At 43.9% G+C, this 22,949-nt stretch overlaps 1 protein-coding gene across 1 annotated transcript in view; it reads right to left on the bottom strand.

Annotated features, from left to right (window-relative positions):
- mast2 (microtubule associated serine/threonine kinase 2) overlaps positions 1 to 16,237 on the bottom strand; it is an 87,438-nt gene extending 71,201 nt beyond the window's left edge. Inside the window, 2 exon segments of the mRNA XM_032525360.1 lie at positions 6,746 to 6,837; positions 16,078 to 16,237. Coding sequence (XP_032381251.1) covers positions 6,746 to 6,837; positions 16,078 to 16,151 — 166 coding nt within the window. The 5' untranslated portion in view covers positions 16,152 to 16,237.
- Between the last annotated feature and the right edge of the window lie 6,712 nt (positions 16,238 to 22,949).

Genomic DNA, 22,949 nt, shown 5'->3' with positions numbered 1-22,949 from the left:
CCTGGGAAAACATGTTAGTTGCAGAAGTCAGCTACGCTGGTTTAAAGACTAGGACCAGGCAACATAGCCCAAACGTAGTTTAGCGGTTTTCAAAAGGGTTACCTTGTCTCAGAACCATATCACAGCTGTGGTGGAATTTCCTGCAAAAACAAACCCCTCCCAAGGGAATCGGTTCTTTTCAGAAGCTCCGGCAAAGCAATCGGGCAGTGGAATCCCAGACCTAAATTTTGCAGATTCGCCAAGCCCTGTCATTTGAAAAGCTCACTGCTCGCATGGATAACCTACGACCAACAAAACAACGGTGACGGTTTACCAAACCTTTGCTTAGCAATTTCCGCGGGTTTAGATTAACTGGACATCATGGGCCAATGGCCCCAACGTATTTAGGTTCAAGATGTGTTTGGCTCGGCTAGAGCCATAGTTAATGGAGGGATTCTACTCGATGTTCTTCAGATGCTCCTGAAAACATAATGCGACCTGATCCGGGAAATCCAACCCTTAACTTCAGTTGGAGACAAGCGTGCTTTGAAGAACATCACTGCTCAGAAACTGGATAACACTAGACCAATCAACAACACCACCAAGGGACGTCTCAGACCTCCATTCGCTTAGCATCTAGGGAGCTAACTGTAGAAGTCTGCAGCATCTGTTCGTGCCTCGGGGCCCCGCCACATCAGATACACAGATGGATTGGTGCAGCTCGCTACGAGGCAAGTAGATGAGCGGCATTACTCGATGCCAAGTAACTCGTGAGAAAAATCAAATTGTGCTTCATGAGAATCTGGGTTTTCCAGGGTAAGCAACCTGCAGTGTCCATTAAAATTGCAGCGTGAGGTACGATGTCCTGGTCAGTACTGATTGGTTAGAGCAAAAAAGTGCAACACTATCTCACAAAGGAGCTAACAAGAACTCAATGTCAAAGTGAATAATTAAGTGAAAATGAAAGCTCTAGACAAGCATCTGTCTTTGTGCTCCAGGGGAGGAAACATAAAACACAAACTGAACGATTTGCTGCAAAGCTGACACCCAAAAAAAAAAAATAGATAAGCGTCTTGTAAATAACCCTGAGGTTGTTCAACAAGCAGACTGGCGTGTCCATGAATACATTCGCAGCGTGATGGATACCGATGTCCAAGGCCTGGTCTGATTGGGGGCGTGTAACTAATAACTCAGTGGAGGGAGGAAGGCGAGGGCGGAGGACCAGAGACTAAAGTCGGAACATTTCGCAATCAATATGCATTTACCAGCAGCACGTTGACAGAACCAGAGCTCGATATAAGGATTTTGCTTTGTCGATGGGAATCTCTGTCTGTAGCTGCAGAACATGCAGCACACACTCAGGTGAACATGCAGCACACACTCAGGTGAACATGCAGCACACACTCAGGTGAACATGCAGCACACTCTCAGGTGAACATGCAGCACACACTCAAGTGAACATCCAACACACACTCAGGTGAACGAGTATGCACACACTCAGGTGAACATGCAGCACACTCTCAGGTGAACATGCAGCACACACTCAGGTGAACATGCAGCACACTCTCAGGTGAACATGCAGCACACTCTCAGGTGAACATGCAGCACACACTCAGGTGAACATGCAGCACACACTCAGGTGAACGAGTATGCACACACTCAGGTGAACGAGTACTCTGTTACTCAGACAGAAGCTGCTTGGTGTCCATCGCCCGGCTCTGAAACGTCTCCTGCATGACCTCGGTTACATTTACAAATATATTGTCAGTGGGGCTGTTGATGAGGCTCAGTCACACCGCATCGCTCCAACTGTGCATACATGTGTGTGGTGTGTGTGTGTGTGTGTGTGTGTGTGTGTGTGTGGTGTGGTGTGTGTGTGTGTGTGTGTGTGTGTGTGTGTGTGTAGGCCATCAGTCAATGTTAGGCTCATTCACAGACAGAGGAAAGCCATCTCCCTCTGCAAAGAACAATCAGCCCTATAGAGAAACCTGTGGGGGGGCTCTATAGAGAAAATCTGTAGAGGGTGCTCTACAGAGAAACCTGTGAGGGGGGGCTCTATAGAGAAACCTGTGGGGGGGGGGGCTCTACAGAGAAACCTGTAGGGGGGCTCTATAGAGAAACCTGTAAGGGGGCTCTATAGAGAAACCTGTAGGGGGGCTCTATAGAGAAACCTGTAGGGGGTGCTCTACAGAGAAATCTTTTTGGGGGGGCTCTATAGAGAATCCTGTGGGGGGGGGCTCTTTAGAGAAACCTGTAGGGGGGACTATATAGATAAACCTGTAGGGGGCTCTATAGAGAAACCTGTAGGGGGCTCTACAGAGAAACCTGTGGGGGGGGGGTCTATACAGCAAAACCTGCAGGGGGTCTCTATAGAGAAACCTGCCAGCAAAAAGAAATGGCCCATACTGCATAGCGCCCCTTTAAAAAAGCAGCAACACAAGAATTGAGACCAACAGAGGACAAAACCATTAACCCAAACCTAAACCCCCTTACCAAATAATTGAATTAGTAAAGATTTTTCAAAATGAAGGTAACCTTTAGTTGCAGTCCAACTCTATTTTAAGAGTATAGCCTAACCTGTCCTGTCCCAGATGGGTTTGAGCTCATCATAGCTAAAAATAAGATGCTCCTGTAGTGTGAGATTAATATTAGGAGCATCCAATGAGAGAGGAGAAAGAAAACAGAAGGTGGGGAGGTCAATATTCATGTATCTAATCCAGATACATGAATATTGGAGCACAGCATATGTCGGATATGGAACAGGGACCACGAGGGATCATACAGACACGTTTATTTTCCAACTGTGAAATGTCGCTCAAAGCATGTCGACAGTCAGGGAAGAATCCCTCTTAACATCTATTTGAACACTGCCTTCCACTTCTCGTTAGGAAACAAAGAAGTCGCCGTGCGGGTTGTATTTTAAAAAGTGAATAACGAAGTGAACGTGAGTGACAGCTGGGAGCGGGTGGTGGGCGGTCTCGTCGTTTCAGGTGTACGAGATGCTCTGCCGTCTCATTTTTACCAGGTTTGGTTCTGCACACTGCAGCGACGGTGACCTACTTTTTACAAAGACCAAGAAATAATAAATATAGTGGCGTATGAGATGCACGCAGATGTCTTATCTGCTTTGTGGCGCCTCGGTCTCGCTGCCTCTCCAGGGAGTGGGTGGTTGGGAAAACTAAACACAGCTTTAATTGGGGAGAGGGGGCGTGAAAACCAACCTGGTATTTCCTCAGGAGTGGGTGACAAGCGTAAGAGAGAAAGCTTGAATCCCTGCCGTCTTTTTTTCTGTCTTTCCTAACAACTACAAAGACGAGCGGGCGGATTGTTTGACAGAATTCATCAGAAGTCAGAGCGCGCACGCAGCTGCCAATCATCTGCTGGCCTTTACCGGAGGAAAAGTTCAGAGCAATTGGAGAGAAAGAAAGGAGCGAGAGAAGAATTGAGTCGTTGAAAAAGGTTGAGATGAGCGCCAGAAGGGCAGAACAAAAAGAAAGTAGACGTGATGGAGATGACACGAAAGGAGTGGGAGCGAGAGCAGAAACGAACGCGGGATTTATGCAGACTTTCAACTTTTAATAAAAAGTTGTTAGGATAGGTCCTCATCAGCCCCTCAGGATACTAGACCGGGAGGAATCTCCATTTGATTAGCGCAAATGGCTCGGAGATTGAAACCGTGATGACATGTATGATGAAGAGCGGGAGCGAGAGAGGGAGAAGACAAGAAGGAAAATAAAAGAAATCATTTTATGAATAAAGACTGCCTGTGGGAATGAAGGGAAAGGTTTAATGGCCCCCGGTGGTGCATATTAATTTTGTAAAGTACCAGCCTACACTGAGATATCCCAGCTCTGGACTAGACTACTGGGGGAAGGTTTCTGGGTTATTTCAAACTGAGCACAAGGCTGAAACCCTGTTTAAGCTTTATGCAAATGTTAAATGCTGTGTGTGTGTGGGTGTGTGTGTGTGTGTGTGTGTGTGTGTGTGTGTGTGTGTGTGTGTGTGCGTGCGCGTGTGGGCGTGTGATGTGTGCGTGCGTGTGTGTGTGCTGCGTGTTGGTGTGTGTGTGTGTGTGATTTTGTGAATGACATTTTCGGTAAGTTCCAAATTTCCTGAGCATGGCAAATGAGAACGATCTGTCAGTGAGCCAAAACACAACACACCATCTCACACACACACACACCACACACACAACACACACATACACACACACACAACACACCACACACACAACACACCACACACACACACACACACACCACACAACACACACACACACACACACAACACACCACACACACCACCACACACACACACTCTCACACACACAACACACACACACACACAACACACTCTCACGAACACACACACACACACTTCTCTACACGCACACACACACACACACACACATTCACAACTCTCTCACATCAACACACACAAACACACTCTCACGCATCAACACACAACACATCCTCACCACACACCACACCAACACACCACAGTCCTCTCACGCACACACAACACACACCACACACACCACACCACACACCCAACACCACATCCTATCGAACACACACACACACACACACACACACCACACACGACACAGAGGCTGGCAGGGGAGCACAGCACATCGAAAACATTCACGCACACACACCAATCAGCTCTCTTCGCAACACACCACACACAACACACACACACATCTCAATACACCAACACAAACACTCTACGCACACACACACACACACATTGCTTCATCCACCACACACAATCATCAACTACAAACACAATCTCACGCACACAAACACACACAACAACACAACACACACACACCACACCAAACACACACCACATCACCGAGCTACAACACTACACCCACAAGTTAACGAAAAGGTCCATCTAGGACAGTTAAAGCGATATTTACACTTCATATCCATCCTGCGTATTCTCCTCCAATTCAGTACCGTCACCAGTCCATTTCCGTCCTCAGACCATATTTCTACTCTGTGCTCGCCCTTCAGTGCCATCGTACAATATCACTGTTGTTCGTCTCTATTCCATCTCTCCCTCTCTACGTTTGAAGGGTGAAGGGGTGGGGGGGGGGGGGGTGGTGGGTTGATTGGGTATCTGTGTGCTGTACTTACACGCATTGTCAAGCGTGTTCGACAAAAAACCTGTCAGCGCAGATTTCACCTGTCACCACACAGTGTGTGTGTGTGTGTGTGTGTGTGTGTGTGTGTGTGTGCCAGTCAGAAATCATTAGCTTCTTCCATCAATCTGCTGATTTTCTTTTCATTAATAATCTGTAAAATGCACAAAAAAACACTGTAAAATAATTAAATTTATTCCACTTGCTCCAACACGCACGTAAGTATCAATTTGCCCCGAGCTGAGTTTATTTGATCTGTTTACACCCGCACGGCTCAATCAATCAAAGCAAGACGAGCGCGTGTTGATGGTTTTACGACGCTCTATATTTACAGGAAACAGTGAAGTCAGCAGCTGAATGGAGAAGGGCAGAGCCGGAGGTCGCTGTCACTCAAACAGACACTCTCGAAATATATCAACCAATTCAAGTCTCTTCAAAAATCTGGACAACCTGGGGACGGCAGCCTTCAATATGTCGGCCCGCGCATTAATCCGTGCAGTCAAATACCTCGCTGTGCTGCCTTCAGGGTGCAGTCTTGAGCTGGTAATTGAGCTTTTGCAGAGGTGTGATGGGGGAACAACACGGCTTCATGTAACACGGCTCTCCTGCTGTCACTTCACACGCATTTCGGCAGATAAGGGAACGGGAGGACGTCGCAGCAGAGACAGGTGACCCAACACCACCTTCATTTATTAATGATTCTTTCATTTATTGTCAGGTTTTTATCAATGGTGCGTAAAGACGGGGATGTCTGTGTGTCCAGTACTTTGGTCCAGAGAGAGCCACTGATTTGGGGAATAAATTAGATTTTGAGTCACAATGTCCCGATTCAATGAATCCGATTAGAGATATTTCAGATATAAAAACCAATTTAGCTTGGACATGAAAGGTTCCCTCTAACCTGGTGCCTTGTTAAAAGTACCAATGATTACGTTAAGAACTGACCCCAAAGCTACACACTAATCAACACTATGAAGTGCAACTCGGCAGACTTCCTCCAATCAAAATGCAGCCTAACTTTGGAGCCTTATTTAGCCCCCTTCTTAACAAGCCAGCCATTTTGTCTTATAGTTAACCCTCATTATGTCCTTGGGTCAAATTGTCCTGTTTTCAGTAAAAAAAATTGTGATGAAAATGTCATTAAACAAAAAAAAAAACATAAAAAAGCACCCACAACAGTGAAAAAGTGACAAAAATGTGGGAAAAATCAATAATAATGTTGAAAAATTGCTTTGTTTTTTTTATGGTTGACGGGAAGACAACACAAGGGTTAAATAATATACCAGAGACAGAAAGGAGGACTGTGACTTTTCTTAAATGATATCGGAGCGTGTTCAAATGAAAATCGATTTAAATCGGAAAGATTTTTTTTAAAATCCAGCACTAATCCTGAAGATTGCTGGACCGCTACAATTAAAACAGTTAATGGTGTGAAGCTACATCCTTGTTAGATGAATCAGCTGGCTGAACTTTTATCTTAAAAATCACAGTCCCAGTTGCTGAAAAACTGTCACGAATCATTAGTGTGTGTGTGTGTGTGTGTGTGTGTGTGTGTGTGTGTGTGTGTGTGTGTGTGTGTGTGTGTGTGTGTGTGTGTGTGTGTGTGTGTGTGTGTACCTGTGTGTCCATGCAGAGGGGAGTGTGGTCCTGGCAGGGTGGGGGAGGTGCTGGATGTCACAATAAGGCTCTTCCTGTTGCTCGTCCGACAGCTGAGGACGAAAAACCAAAAACGCAGTTCAGTGAATTCATCCAAGGGAAGGTTTTAAATCAACATCTGGATCATCTGCATTTCATCTGTCACAGCTGGAAGTCCAAGGAGCTTTGCAATGAACCACAGAGACGTTTTGCAGCTGGCTGCTCTGAACGTAACCAATCATTCGCCGATGAATCCATTGATTATTTTCTCGATTAGTTGTTTGGTCTTTGAGATTTCAGAAAATGGTGAAAAATGTGGGTGAGTGTTTCCTAAAAGCCTGAGAGGACGTCCTCAAATGTCTTGTTTTGTCCACAACAGCCCACATTCAGTTTACTGTCACAGAGGAGTGAAAACTAGGAAATAGTCACATTTAAAGTGCCCATATTATGAAAAAACAACACTTCTTTGGGGATTTGGGGGGTTATTTTGTGTCTCTGGTGCTTTCACACGCATACAAACATGGGAAAAAACTACCCATGCTGTTTGAGTGAGGTTCATGTTTCTGGACGTCCTCTGTCTTCAGTCTCCAGGTGAGCTGGTCAACATCTGCACGGCTTTCTACGTCACTAGAGACGAGGTGGCTAACCGTAACACATGCTAGCGCTAGCATGCTAGCTCGTTCTCAATGGAAAAACACTGCCACAACACACACCAGTGGACCATAATCTCCAAAAGAACTACTTCCTGTCCCTGTTGTGTCCCTGGTCTAGAAGAAGTCTCCCAGCTGATCCTGCCTTGGACTGACCAAAGCTGGAGAAAGAGTTATCAGCTGATGGATCTTACCGAGCTACTGAGCATGTGCAGCTCCCAACAAAGATAGTATAGAAGTGGGATGTCTCACTCTGGAGATAAAACAGAGACCCAGACACACAGGGTGGAAACAGGATCTGCAGCAATGTGTAGTACTACAAGAATATGGTGTTTTATGAAAGTGAAACCATGGAAACCTATTCTGGTACAACCTCAGAAAACAATTATGAACCTGAAGATGAGCATAATATGGGCCCTTTAATAAGCTGAAATCAGACTCGAACCGATTAGCAAAATAGTTGATGAATAATTTATTGGTTGACAACAATTAATCATTGCGCTCTTCTGTGTGTGTGTGTGTCCTTGGCTGTGAAGGACAGACCGTGTGTGAAGCATCTCTCGCCTCACTGAAACTGTAACATCTGTGATTTCAGCAGGAGTACATGTCTGAAACACACACACACACACACACACACACACACACACACACACACACACACACACACACACACACACACACACACACACACACACACACACACACGCTCACACACAGCTGCCATCATGCCACACACAACTAACAGTCACAACTACGTGTTCAGTTCACCTTGAGCAAGACTTTTGTTTTGTCTACATTTATATACAGAGTCAGAGGAATAATAATAATAATAATAATAATAATACAGAGGAGATGAGGCACTCCATCACTTCCTAATAGAAGAGTCTGAACACCGGGTACCGACGTCCTGAATGGACAATTACTGTAATTTGTCACAGATCTAGAAGAAGTGGAGACAACAGCAGCGAAGTCCCTTTAAACAATGACATCTTAATAACACAATATTCATAGAAGATAACGCCAGCTCTCTGCAGCACAAACAATAATAGACGATTCCATGGCAACAACGTCATTTTACACTTTAAAATATGTGTATTTAATCATCGTTTGAATCTGCTGCCAGCCGTTTCCTTCAGGCAGATCAATGCAGATCCAAGCTTGGTCATGGGAAACCTAAAGTTTATTAGATTTGAAATAATGTAAGGCATTATGTCCACACTATGTTACAGCACAGTCGTTTTCCCAGAGTTGTGGTTACGCCGTGACAACCAACTTGCTTTTTTTGTTTTTTTTCAGAGATATGAGCTCTGGGTGCTTCAGTTCTTTTGGAGTGGTTTAATAGAAAATGTCAACCCAGACGCCAGCGCTAATGGTTGAACATCATTATGAGCCGCATCCTGCAGTGGAAAGGCTCAACTCCCCTCTGGGCTGAGATGACCGTGTGTTTGTTGTGTGTACATGTATATGCATTAGTGTGTGTGTGTGCTGTACGAATGATGCTTGAAAACAAAAGAGCAAACGGCTTTAAAGCTGTGACATGCGTCCCCAGAGAGAAGGGAAGAGGTGCAATTGAAGCGAAGGTCTTCACACCTAACAGCTCCAACACAAGCACAGGTCGAGTTCGCAGGATTTTCCCAATTTGTTGTTTTCTGTGAAGCGTGTATGAGGCTCGTTACGCTCGGAGGGGATGACAGATGGAAGAGGAGGCTGTGATGAGGTCTCAAGGTTCACTGAGAAGCCTTTTAAAAGACCCACAACTCTACAGTCTACACACTGGCAGCGTATGATTAAGTGTAAACCATCACACCTTCAGTGTTCACTGTAATCACTGTATCTAGAAGGTGTTCCCCAGGGATCTACTCTGGGTCCTCTTCTTTTCATCACATATAATAATGTCAGTGTACCACTGCTGCTGTGGCACATATAACGTCTATCAGCTTCTAAACAACTGCAACTTCACTTTAACCCAAACACCAAAGAACACCTTTTAAATCTGAAACTTGCTTTAGAGGCGGACAAAATAATTTGTATTGCAAGAGCATATAAATATCACAATTTCCAAACTGTCAATGTTAATTGCACTTATTAAAATTGTCTATGAATATAAATATGCACTTGAGCATTCAGCTATACAGTAGGTGAACTGATGAAATGGGTGTAATTTGTGAGAGGTGAGTAGGGGGTGGGCGTGTTAGTCTAATTTTAAGAACAATTATTTTTGGGAGATTTGGGACAACTGCCCATGATTCCCAGATTTTTCCAGGAGGTCTGGTCACCCTTAAGCGTCCGGTATACTTGCCGCAGCCGGCCTGTCGCGCACTAGTTGCAGTTTTCTCCTGAACAGAGGTGGCGCTAATAAGGAAAAGGCTACCTACTTAGCTATTTCTACTAGAAGAAAAACACGGTAAACAACGGCAAAACTGGCAGCTGCATTGACGTCAATGCCTCGATTTGATTGGTTCACCTACTCCGTCTGCTCAAGCCTTTCGTTCACCATAAAATAACTCATCTTAACCCAGGAAGTACAAGAGAAACATGCAGTCACTCAGAGAGTCCTGGCATCCGGTTATCCTCGACTCATCCATGCATCCTGTTCCCGTTTTGTCGCGAGCCGCTGAAAAAAAATAGAGTGGCGCATGCTCTCTGATTTGCTAAAAATTGGCTGTGACGACTGTAAAAAGGCCTTAATATAATCATATAATATATTTATATTTTTCCATTACAAGTATTTACTTTTTTCAATATTATTTATGCTCACAAGTGAATTTAACTTTTATTATGGGCACCTACCTTTGCTTTATTACTATAATTAAATATTCAATTTAATTTTAAGGTCACTTACTTACACTGCAATGTTGTTTTTTTGTACTATGGCAACCGCACTTTACAAACTTTACAAAAACCTTTATTTGACGCCACTTTACATTCAGTCTACATTCTGCTCATTTCCCCGCTGCGGGATGAAGTATAATCTAATCTAATCTAATCTAATCTAAACTCAAATGGATGACAACCTATCAACCTAAGGGTTAAGTTAAACCTATTGTGTAGAAATTCCTGCTGGAGAACGACGTGTCATTTCTAAAAAAAATATAATAGGATTTCCTTTTTCCAATTGTAACAGTCTCAAGTTGTCATATGTCATTTTGATTGGTTGCAAACCTCCAAGAGATGCCAGAGGATAAGGGTACTGCAGATGGAATTTAGCTTTTGAGCTAATTCTGCCCATTGTCCTGTTAAATAAACAAATTAATAGAAGAATAAGGGTAAACCAAGAAGAGCAGAGAGCGCTGTAGATAGCACAACTATCTGGAAAATGTTGGTTTAGTTTCTGTGTCTATTTGTTAACCCAAAATAACTTAAACCATGTTCACATTATGAAGGAAATGGGTTCCCTTTAGGACTATTTGGTGAAGAAATTTTGCGAAGTGAAGAAATGGACACACACACTTCTGACAGGCAGTGCCGGCAGGTGTCTGCACACTTAAAGCGTGTGTGTGTGTGTGTGTGTGTGTGTGTGTGTGTGTGTGTGTGTGTGTGTGTGTGTGGTGTTAATTGGCCCATCACACCCGCTGGCTGTAATTACGTAGCTGTGTAGCGTTCATGTCTCCGACAGGCCCATTCTGCCCGGATGATCACAAGACACGAGAAGCGATTAGTGCTGAAATATTTGCTACAGTCAAATGATCAGCGAGACGTCTCTGTTTTTGGAGCTCTTCATCTTCGCCTCATATTCCTGTATTTGCGTGAACCACTCTTAGTTTTAGACTTTAAAGTGTTAGTAATGTTTGGCATCAGAATAAGAGTTGAAATGGTGTTTGATCTGGACGTGTCTAAGTCCCATTTCCACATTACCTGGCAAATAACTTCTGCATGTGATGTAGATATGTCATGCTGTTGTGTGTGTGTGTGTGTGTGTGTGTGTGTGTGTGTGTGTGTGTGTGTGTGTGTGTTTGTCCTGCCATCTGTTGAGATGTGCGGCATCAGCAGTTAGATCGTAGCATGTGGTCTACACACACATACACACACCTGTACATATGAGGAATGAGCTGCCAGGTTGGATATCCAGTGATGTGTGTTCAGGGAATTTCTTCATCTTCCACATGCGCGCACACACACACACCACACACACACACACACACACACACACACACACACACACACTAATGGTATTCACCTTTTCTGAATTTTCTGTGTGTTAGCACACATGCTAAGTGTGATAGCCTGAACTTATAAAGCGCTGGTACCTGTGTTTACACTTTTTTTTTTTTTTTAAGACATTTCCTCAAGAAGAAACTGCTAAAATCTGAAAAACAGACAGAAATCCATTTAAACCATTTATGCTCCCCTGCAGACACATGTAACATATTTGCATATCAACACCTGACCTGCTGGGCGATGACTAAAAGACTCTTACACTACTCAGGGATTACTGGGAGTGTGCTGATTAAACTGAGCCTCCTTTTCCCTGTAATACTGTAGCTACCAAATAGGAAGAGAGAAAGACAGAATATGAAATAAGCCTCTATAACTTCACAATTACATATCAGTTCCTTCTTATGAAGTTATTAGTAGGGCTGAGTTAAATGTCTCATGACATGATGCTCTTTGGATGCTTTTATATAGACCTTAGTGGTCCCCTAATACTGTATCTGAAGTCTCTTTTATATAGACCTTAGTGGTCCCTAATACTGTACCTGAAGTCTCTTTTATATAGACCTTAGTGGTCCCTAATACTGTACCTGAAGTCTCTTTTATATAGACCTTAGTGGTCCCTAATACTGTATCTGAAGTCTCTTTATATAGACCTTAGTGGTCCCTAATACTGTATCTGAAGTCTCTTTATATAGACCTTAGTGGTCCCCTAATACTGTATCTGAAGTCTTTTATATAGACCTTAGTGGTCCCTAATACTGTATCTGAAGTCTCTTTATATAGACCTTAGTGGTCCCTAATACTGTATCTGAAGTCTCTTTATATAGACCTTAGTGGTCCCCTAATACTGTATCTGAAGTCTCTTTATTAGACCTTAGTGGTCCCTAATACTGTATTGAAGTCTCTTTATCTAGACCTTAGTGGTCCCTAATACTGTATCTGAAGTCTCTTTTATCTAGACCTTAGTGGTCCCTAATACTGTATCTGAAGTCTCTTTTATATAGACCTTAGTGGTCCCTAATACTGTATCTGAAGTCTCTTTTATATAGACCTTAGTGGTCCCTAATACTGTATCTGAAGTCTCTTTTATATAGACCTTACTGGTCCCCTAATACTGTATCTGAAGTCTCTTTATATAGACCTTAGTGGTCCCCTAATACTGTATCTGAAGTCTCTTTTATCTAGACCTTAGTGGTCCCTAATACTGTATCTGAAGTCTCTTTTATCTAGACCTTAGTGGTCCCTAATACTGTATCTGAAGTCTCTTTATATAGACCTTAGTGGTCCCCTAATACTGTATCTGAAGTCTCTTTTATATAGACCTTAGTGGTCCCTAATACTGTATCTGAAGTCTCTTTATATAGACCTTAGTGATCCCCTAATACTGTATCTGAAGTCTTTTATATAGACCTTAGTGGTCCCTAATACTGTATCTGAAGTCTCTTTTATATAGACCTTAGTGGTCCCCTAATACTGTATCTGAAGTCTCTTTATATAGACCTTAGTGGTCCCCTAATACTGGATCTGAAGTCTCTTTATACAGACCTTAGTGGTCCCCTAATACTGGTATCTGAAGGTCTGAAATTGTATTTCCTCGTCCAAATTAATAACTTCAAGTAAAATGTCATTAAAAACTTGAACAATGAAGTAGCAAGGTTTTGTGGAATTTAATATGATATTCCTCAATTTGAGGATTGTGGGATTTACTTCAGTAAATGGCAGAAACCAGCGTAAAAATAGAGCTGGCAGGTATGTTTGAGTGTTTGCACATGTGTGTTTACTCGTGTTTTATCTGCGATATGAGCAACGACATATGACCTCCGAATGTAATAACTGAGTAACTGTAAAACTCATAACACACACACACACACACACACACACACACACACACACACGCTGTCACAGAAGCAGACATACAGGGATGTGATGTGACAGAGCCGACAGCAGGGATGCTGGAAAACTAGCGTTGAGCAAACAGCTGTGTGGGCGTTAAACTACCTGCACACACACCACCACACACACACCACACACACACACACACACACACACACACACCACACACACACACACCACACACACACACACACACACACACACACACACACACACACACACACCACACACACAGCAGGTGGGGTGTGTGTGGATAGATCTAGCACTAAACTAATTTCCCCATGTCCTCACATAATGTTCGGTCTGAGCGTTACGCCACACTGGGAAATCAATGTGACGGCCCACACCAAGTATGTGACAAGTTTGTGTGTGTGTGGTGTATTTGGTGTGTGTTGTGTTTGTGTTTAGAGCTACGGGGGTCTAAGGAAACAACAACATTACAAAAATAAGAGAGTACAAGCCTTGGCCTTCTTTCTATTGTCTTCTAATAGGACGACGACAACTCTGAATGCTAATAGGTACTGTCACTGGAACCTCAACGCTTTTTTTTGGGATGAACAGAAATGTGTATCAAAAACATCAAGTACTGAAATCTGTCATCATATCTGTAGTAGATTTACAATCTTAATCTTTCGGATTGAAATCAAAGTTTGAACTATTTTAGACTTATTTAACTTCTGATCATTTCCTTTGCAGCTGCCGGTTCTTAGGTCAAATCAAGAAATTATGAAAAAAAAGGACACTCTACAACGTCCCTGTTAGTGGTGGCGTTGTATAGTCTGTCCACCAGAGGACGCTCTACAACGTCCCTGTTAGTGATGGTGTTGCATAGTCTGTCCACTAGAGGACGCTCTACAACGTCCCTGTTAGTGGTGGCGTTGTATAGTCTGTCCACCAGAGGACGCTCTACAACGTCCCTGTTAGTGGTGGCGTTGTATAGTCTGTCCACCAGAGGACGCTCTACAACGTCCCTGTTGACACTCTTAAGTTTTTGTTCACAGGACTTTAAGTTTCATATCTTAAGTTTGTATTTTTATACATTTTATTCATCAGAACTTTAATATAGTTTGATGTTCTGTTGTGATAATAATCAGATTATTATTATATTATTTTAGTGAGAACTCATATATAACTACAAATAACTAATTTTAGGGAAATATGTTTATGTTTTGATACGAGTTTCGGAATTATTTTTTTAAATATACAGTAAATCGGCCGATATATCGATTTTTAAACAACCAAATATTCGTATCGGTAGCGGCCTTAAAAATCCTTTATCGATCGGTTTCTAATGTTTATTTTGACAAAAAATAGAGGACAAGCTATGTCAGGACATTACGTTGAAAGACGCACACTAGGAACTGTTTGCGGTGCACACACAATGACCTTGTCTTCAACAGAATGTAATCTAAAAACCAAACCAGACATTGCATATTCCACATCTGTATTTTCATGCACTAGAAAGCGAGCGTGATGGGTGGAGAAGACAAAAACGTGTCTCTGGAAAGACTTGCATGTTTGACATATCTTAAGACAAGGTCAGAAAACAGCAAGAGAAATGATGGGTGGATGAAGAAGGACTATCCTTCACATATGAATGTGTTACTATTATTATTGTTATTATTATTATTATTATTATCTGAATGTGATAACGAGGGTCTCCCGCTCCCAACCCTTCGGTCTTCACTCTTTTTTCTGAGTGAGCAATTAATCAATTTTGTACAAATTACAGCTCAGCACGAGCTGCGAGCTCCATGCACTCGAAACCAAAATCTGTTGCTATGCAGGAGTCGCTTCACAACCGCTTTCCCTTCAAAAAGACTGCCGGGGACAACGGGAGGCGGGAGGCGGGGGGGGGACGAAATCTGTCTGTGCGTGCGAGTGTGGCGGCGGGGAGTAGGAAGACAATTGCTGCTTCAAAGTGAAAAGTACAGCTCTGTCTCTGAAAAGACACTTCTGTTGCTAACTGACGGGAGAGGAGGAGGAGGAGACGTCAGCTGGGGGGACGGACAAGAAATGGCGTCATGTGATCGCATGCACACACACACGCACACACACACACACACACACACACACACACACACACACCTGTGGGATACGTACCAGAAGTGTTAAATATGATTCCCATACAAACGCACACACTTGGGCACACACACGCACACACACACACAACACACACCACACACACACACACCACACACACACACACACACACACCACACACACACACACACACAGATGTGGGATACGTACCAGCAGTGTTTAATGTGATTCCCATTCAAACACTCAAACACACACATGCGCACGCACGCACGCGCCACACACACACACACACGCACACGCACACACACACACGCATACACACACACACACACACACACACACACACACACGCACACACACACGCACACACACACGCATACACACACAGCGTCCGTCCATCAAAAGACAAATCCAGCAACTCCTGCTGAGCATTTAAACCCTGCGAAGAGGAGAAGAGGAGGACTAGAGAGGATCTGGAAGACGGAGCGGGAGGAAATATGTAAAAGAGAGAGAGAGAAACAACAAGGATCCAGAAATGAAAAACATCCCGACTAATGAGACGGGACGGCGTACCTCTTGGAGCGCCGCAGCATGCTTCTGTTGGGCAGAGAGAAATCGGAGAGCACCGTCCAGAAGGAGTCAGACATGCTAACGCCGACGCGCCACCATCGCTCTGACGCTCGCTGACGGACGCTGGCTTCACCCTGTCACACCGGCGGGGGTCAGGGTGGGCGAGCCCTCTCTCTCTCTTTCCTCTGATCCTCTCTCTCTCTCTCTCTAACCCTTTCCTCTGTCTCTCTCTCTCTCTTTCCTCTGATCCTCTCTCTCTCTCTCTCTAACCCTTTCCTCTCTCTTTCCTCTCTCTCCCTCTCTCCAACCCTTTCCTCTGTCTCTTTCTCTCTCTCTCTAACCCTTTCCTCTGTCTCTCTGTCTCTCTCTCTCTTTAACAATCTCCTCTCTCTCTCTCTCTCTCTCTCTCTCTCTCTTTCTGTTCAGCAGAGCTCCCTCCCTCCCTCTCTGATGCTCTTCTCTTCCTCTCTCTCTCTCACTCTCTCTCTCTCTCTAACCCTTTCCTCTGTCTCTCTCTCTCTCTCTTTCCTCTGATCCTCTCTCTCTCTCTCTCTCTCTAACCCTTTCCTCTCTCTCTCTCTCTCTCTGTTCAGCAGAGCTCCCTCCCTCCCTCTCTGATGCTCTTCTCTTCCTCTCACCCCTCTCTTCCAGCGTGCAGCTCTCTCATTGACCTCCATTCACATCGGATCGCGGACACACTGTCTCCAGTTGTATATCGGCAGATGTGCAAATCCACCAATAATTTGCATCAGTCATATTTCCCTGTCGATGACGCGCCTATGAACCCAGCTGGCTGGTGTTTCCTTATCTTTGAGTAAATGACGTTTCATTTCCACAGCAGACGCCGTTTCAGGAACCCGGGAACCTTTTATAGGAACTCGGTAAACTGAAAACGCATTCAGGCTGCAGGAATCGGCGTCTTTCCACGACCGATGAGACGATACGGCCTTAGAATAGAGAACCCCGGCTCTAGAGCAATGGCCGTAAAAACTCCTTTGGTCCCTGTGCAACAAGGGAAGGCAAGGCAGCTTTATCTGTGGAGCACATTTCAGCAACAGGGCAATTCAAAGTGCTTTACACAAAATCAGTTAAACAAGTGTAAACTTGAGACTTTAGAGACGTTACCTTTCGTCTCCTTGGACTCTTCTTCTCACTAATTAAGCCGATCCAGTGCTGCCTTTCGTGTCTACTCAACGACCGTCTTTGCACGATTTTCAGATCTTTCGACACTACGCAGTCACACTTTTTCTTTAAAGGGCTACCCTTCGAGTCTCTCTTTCTATGTCCTTCTCTCTCTTTCTCTGTATAAAACCCTAACCCTAACCCACTAACCCTAACCCTAACCCACTAACCCTAACCCACTAACCCACTAACCCTAAGCCTAACCCCCTAACCCTAACCCCCTAACCCTAACCCACTAACCCTAACCCTAACCCACTAACCCTAACCCACTAACCCTAAGCCTAACCCCCTAACCCTAACCCACGACCCTAATCCCACAACCTAACCCACTAACCCTAACCCACTGACCCTATCCCACTAACCATAACCCTAACCCACTAACCCTAACCCACTAACCCTAACCCCCTAACCCATTAATTAAGCCGATCTAGCGCTGCCTTTCGTGTCTACTCAACGACCGTCTTTGCACGATTTTCAGATCTTCCGACACTACATTTTCACACTTTTTCTTTAAAGTGTTACCCTTCGAGTCTGTCTTTCTCTGTCGTTCTCTGTATAACCCCCTAACCCTAACCCCCTAACCCCAATCCCCTAACCCACTTGAGACTACCTTCACACTAATTAGTCCATGTTAGTGCTTCCTTTCGTGATCACCCTCAGTGTCACCACCCTTCACGACTCTATTTTTAGACGAGTTACAATTTTATTTTTTAAGGATTGCTGCTTGTCTAGGATATGTATCCCAAAAATAAAATTGATCACAAAAAAAAAGATTGTTCCTGTAGTATGGTTTAAAATTCTGTTAAAATTCGGTAAAGCGTGCACACCATGTACAAAAGCTGCAGGTTTGACTCCAACATAACCCTAACCCTCTCTCCCTCCCCCTTCACATCTTCAGCTGTCATTCATAAAAAAGGCCTAAAATGCCCATTGTGCTTTTTAATCTTGCACTTCTGTCTGCAGATGAAGTCTCAAATCCGGGATAATAAAGTCCCTGATTTAAAACGTGAGATAATAAACATTTTTCTACCGTCAGACACTAACATAGACACAGGCTAATTACTGCTAACTAACATGCTAGTTAACATTAGTAATTAAACCTAAACAGCTGATGTAAGTCCAAACTGTCTGTGAGCTTCTCCTGACAATACGGTGATTTGTCGACTACTCAACAGTAAGTCGCGTGGTTATGACACAATCGTTACCCTATTTTTATAAAAACGTTGGAGCCATAACGTGAGATACAAGCTAACGGAGCCTTTTAAACATTGTCGTGTTTCTTTAGAAATAAACAATGGACAAATAGAGTCTTTAAACGCTTCAGATGTGAAGTTACTCGCTGTCAAAGTGGCGTCAAAATGAATGGGAGTCAATGGGATGCTAACTGCTAACTGATGGCTTCGTAGCATTAAAATGGCGCCATAGGGAGCTACGTTTAGAGAGGAAAGGCTGACCCCCCCTCCCCCCGGTTGCCAGTTGTTTCAAGCCGCTACAGACCTACAGACACACACACACACACACACACACAAACTAAAAAAACCCAACCAGGTGTGTTTGGGGCCCATCTTACCTCCAGAGGAAGGGGTTCCCCCGATGGTGAACGGGGGCCGACAGAGGGCCGTCGGAGCAACAGAGGGAGGGGGAGGGGGAGGAGGAGGAGGACAGGGGGAGAGGAGGGGGACGACGGGGGGGGGCTGAACGACCGAGGGATGAAAGGAAGTGGGGGACAGCAGGTGCTGGAGGAGGCTGCTGTTGCCGTGGCAACGCAGCTGAGCCGGCGACCAGATTCTGCCAACAGAGGAGGGAGGGGGAGGAGTAGAAGAAAGAGAGGATGAGGATGGGGGGAGGAAGAGAGCGGGGTAAGGGAAGAGGGACGTGTGTGTGTGTGTGTGTGTGTGTGTGTGTGTGTGTGTGTGTGTGTGTGTGTGTGTCTGTGTATCTCTTCTTTAACATCCGAGAATATCGTGAAACACGTTTCTCTGTTACGGCTTTGGATGTCTATTCATCTTTTGTACAATGTGTGTAACTTTTGTCTAACTTTGTGTGTATTTCTTTGCTCGGGAACGCACACATTTTCAGTCTTAACTGATTATAAAGTTGTATCATGTCTGTGGTTTAACTGTATCTGTCCAGCTGCACCTTAACATGTAACACAGTGTGCAATGTTTTGGACAGTTTGAGGGCTGCATGCCATTTTTACAGTTTGTAACGCAACAGTTTTTGAAGTAATACACACCTGTCACAAGTTTCCAGAAACTAATAACTGTACTAAATCTAACTTTCACTGTGAGCACGAGTGCAAACTACAAGAAAACTATACACTCAGTACAAAAACAGGGAAGAAGTCCGCAAACTAATATGTCAATTACACAACAATATATTATATATATTATATTATGTTATTATCTTTATATATAAGTCTGCCAACATTAGCCACAAAAAGCTCCTGGTCATGCCAGACGACCTTGAATTGAAGGTTAAATACACTCGTGTTGTCCTCAACTAATGAAATTCTTAGTGTTATTTTGTTAACTAACCGTGTAGCTGATTCACGCAAAAGCACCACTTTACATGTTGTGTTTACCAGAAAAGTGCTCGTACAGTACGTTTCTCGGGAAAAAGCCATTCAGCATGATAAAGGATAAAGAAATGAGATGTAAAGATCCACTACTATGAATCCAAACGATTCTGAATGACTTAGTTGACCAATCAACTAAAAGGTGGCCTGCCGTAGTAGATAAAAATACTTTATGCTTGATAATTGATTAATGCTTTATAAAACACAAAATACAATATCTACACAATGCAATGAAATACGTTTTATTTGACGCCACTTTACATTCATTCTATACCTTCTGCTCATTGCTCGTTTTACTTGTTTGCTTTTTTGCTGTTTACTGTAGGAAACTGCTGCTGTAACAAGGGAATTTCCCCACTGTGAGATGAATAAAGTGTTATCTAATCTAATCTAATCTAAAAGCCCGTGGGTTTACAATGGTATGGGATAGAGAAAGGTGAGTAAATCCTCAAATATATGTAAATATTTTTGTGGCATATTTCATAACTCAAACTCAAGTACTGCTGCGATTTAGTGTTGCACTGGTTCAATCCGGTAATGTTGCATCCAAAGATCGGCTGGTCATTAAAAAACTAACTAAGGGTTTCCCACAGTGCATTGGTTGGGTCTACGTTGCCCCCCTTCCATACCACTGCCATAAGCCATTGGGGGGGGGGGGGGGGGGGTAAACTACAGCTGCAGTGGAGCGGCTTAATTGGACAATTAGGTGTAAGTCATGTTTTCAAATGTCCAGTTATCTTCTAGCTCTGACTTCCTTCAGGACCCAATGGAGTCTGACTTATAGCTATTTTGAAGTCATGACTTGGCGTTTCTGTCCATTATTTGGTATCACTGGAACAACTGGACTCTATATGAATAATCCATCAGTCTGATCCAGCTCCGTCCTGGGCTGGACTCAGGGAGGGAGGTGGGAGACAGTTTAGCCAGGTGGGGTCCTGGCTAAACTGACTATGCTATGCTGGTCCATGAGCTGGTCCATGAGCTGGTCCCAAACCCCCCCACTACACCCTGTCAGCCCTGCAGAGCAGCTTCAGTGACAGGCTGCTCCATCCATTAATTCTTCTTACTCATTTAAGCTATTTCTCCAGTTTAGCTTTAGCATTTCAAGTTAATTTTTAATTTTTTCCACATCTTTTTTTACATTAGTGGTGTTATTTAACTTAATTACAACCATTACACAACTATTCTTACAACTTCTACGCTTACGATTTAAGCTATTCAACCAGGTTAGCTTTAGCAATTCAGCTAGTCAGCATTCCCACGCATTTTCTGCAGGAAATGCATTTTCTAGTTTTGTATCATGTACAATTTTTTAAATATCATTTTTAATAGCATGTTTGATGTTTTATGTAAAGCTCTTTGAATTGCACTGCTGCTGAAAAGTGCTACACAAATAATTTTGCCTTTCCTTGTGAGATTCCTGGGAAGAAATTTCATTCATAATAATAATGATAATCCATTTTATTTGTAAATCACTCAATCAAGTAACACGCCTGTGTGCAGAGTCAGAAAGTCAAAAGTCTTTCAAACAGAGTTTCTCTCTGTGGATATCTTCTAGTTTCTTCTCTCCTCGGTGACAGTAAAGTGAATGTCTTTGAGTTGGGGACAAAACGAGACATTTGAGGACGACGTCTTTGGCTTTTTGAGAAACCCAGATCCACATTTTTCACCATTTTCTGACCTTTTGTCGACCAAACAACGTTCTAAAAACATCTTCCTCTGGCTGCAGAGTTCAGATGGCAGTTGGCACAGACCTGCAGGGCGTGAGGACCGTATGGTGGTGGTCTCTCTGTCCCCCCCTCCCCCCGCTGGGGGTGGGGGACAGAATGGGTGAGACCACCTGCTGGGAAGTCAAGGGCTACACATATATGTCAGTATATGCAGAGTGCCCCCTACATAATCTAATGTAGGACCATCTGTGCTGCTTCAGCAAGGCCGGAGTTAAATTAAACACAATGTCATAATGAAATGCTCGCTGCAATAATAATAATAATAATAATAATAATAAGCCCAGCCATCTGGCACACGGGTGGACAAACAGCGCGGCTGTCACAGATATTGGAGGGGAGCAGTTTGATTGGGATAAAAGGGCGAGTTTGGGGACAGATGAGGTCATACTGAGACCATTTGAACAGGATTAATTAAAAAAAACAAGATCAGAATCCAGATTTGTCACATGAAAGCAGCCAGAGAGACAAAGGAACTAAAATGACTGAACATCTTTTGCAATGCACCTTCTGTAGATAATTAGCTCATTTAACTCAAAAATGTGGTAGTTGATCTACTTTTATCTACTTTTACGAGTGTTTAACATTTCTGGGGCGGCAGTAGCTCAGTCAGTAGGGAGATGAGTTGGGAACCGGAGGGTCGCTGGTTCAAGTCCCTTTACGGATCGAAGTATAGTGGTGGACTGGTAGCTGGAGAGGGCACTGCCAAGGTGCGTCTATCCCTTTAAGAGAGTAGCGGTGTGTGTGTGTGTGTGTGTGTGTGTGTGTGTGTGTGTGTGTGTGTGTGGTAGAGTGGTAGAGCCAGTGAGAGAGTGATGGTGATTATCTTCAGAGCGAGTAGCGACTCTAGAGTTCTAGGGACACACACACACACACACACACAAATGGGTATATGTGCTTCTGAGAGAGATTTAGAATTTAGTTTGTGCTTAATACAGCATTCAAATATTCACACACACAATCTCTCTCTCTTACTGGAGGTGGAGGTGTGGGGCTCCTCCTCTCTCCTTCCTCTTCTTCATCTCGTGTCCTGGGACAAAAGGCTCATCTGTAATCTGAAATAATCCCCGGTCCTGGATCAGCTGATCTGACTGTCAAACCCAAACTGGTCTGTCCATCTGCCACACCAGCTCCACAGAAACCTGTCCCACAGTTAGTCCTGCACGAGTCAAACCACTGATTTTATACATACACAAAGGAATGGCCAGTGTGTGTGCGTGTGTGCGTGTGTGTGTGCGTGTGTGTGTGTGTGTGTGTGTGCGCTACGTCAGCACCTGCTCTTATCTGCACACAGAGTCACACAGCTATGTGAGCTATCTGGGGTAGAGTGTTCCTTCACCAGCACGGGCTTGCTGAGTCACAAACCATCAGACAGCCTTTCAAAACAA

Source organism: Etheostoma spectabile, chromosome 9 (assembly GCF_008692095.1).
Source record: "Etheostoma spectabile isolate EspeVRDwgs_2016 chromosome 9, UIUC_Espe_1.0, whole genome shotgun sequence".
Taxonomy (NCBI): Eukaryota; Metazoa; Chordata; class Actinopteri; order Perciformes; family Percidae; genus Etheostoma; species Etheostoma spectabile.
Note: the sequence above shows the minus strand (reverse complement) of the source record. Positions and strands in the feature narration are given on the sequence as shown.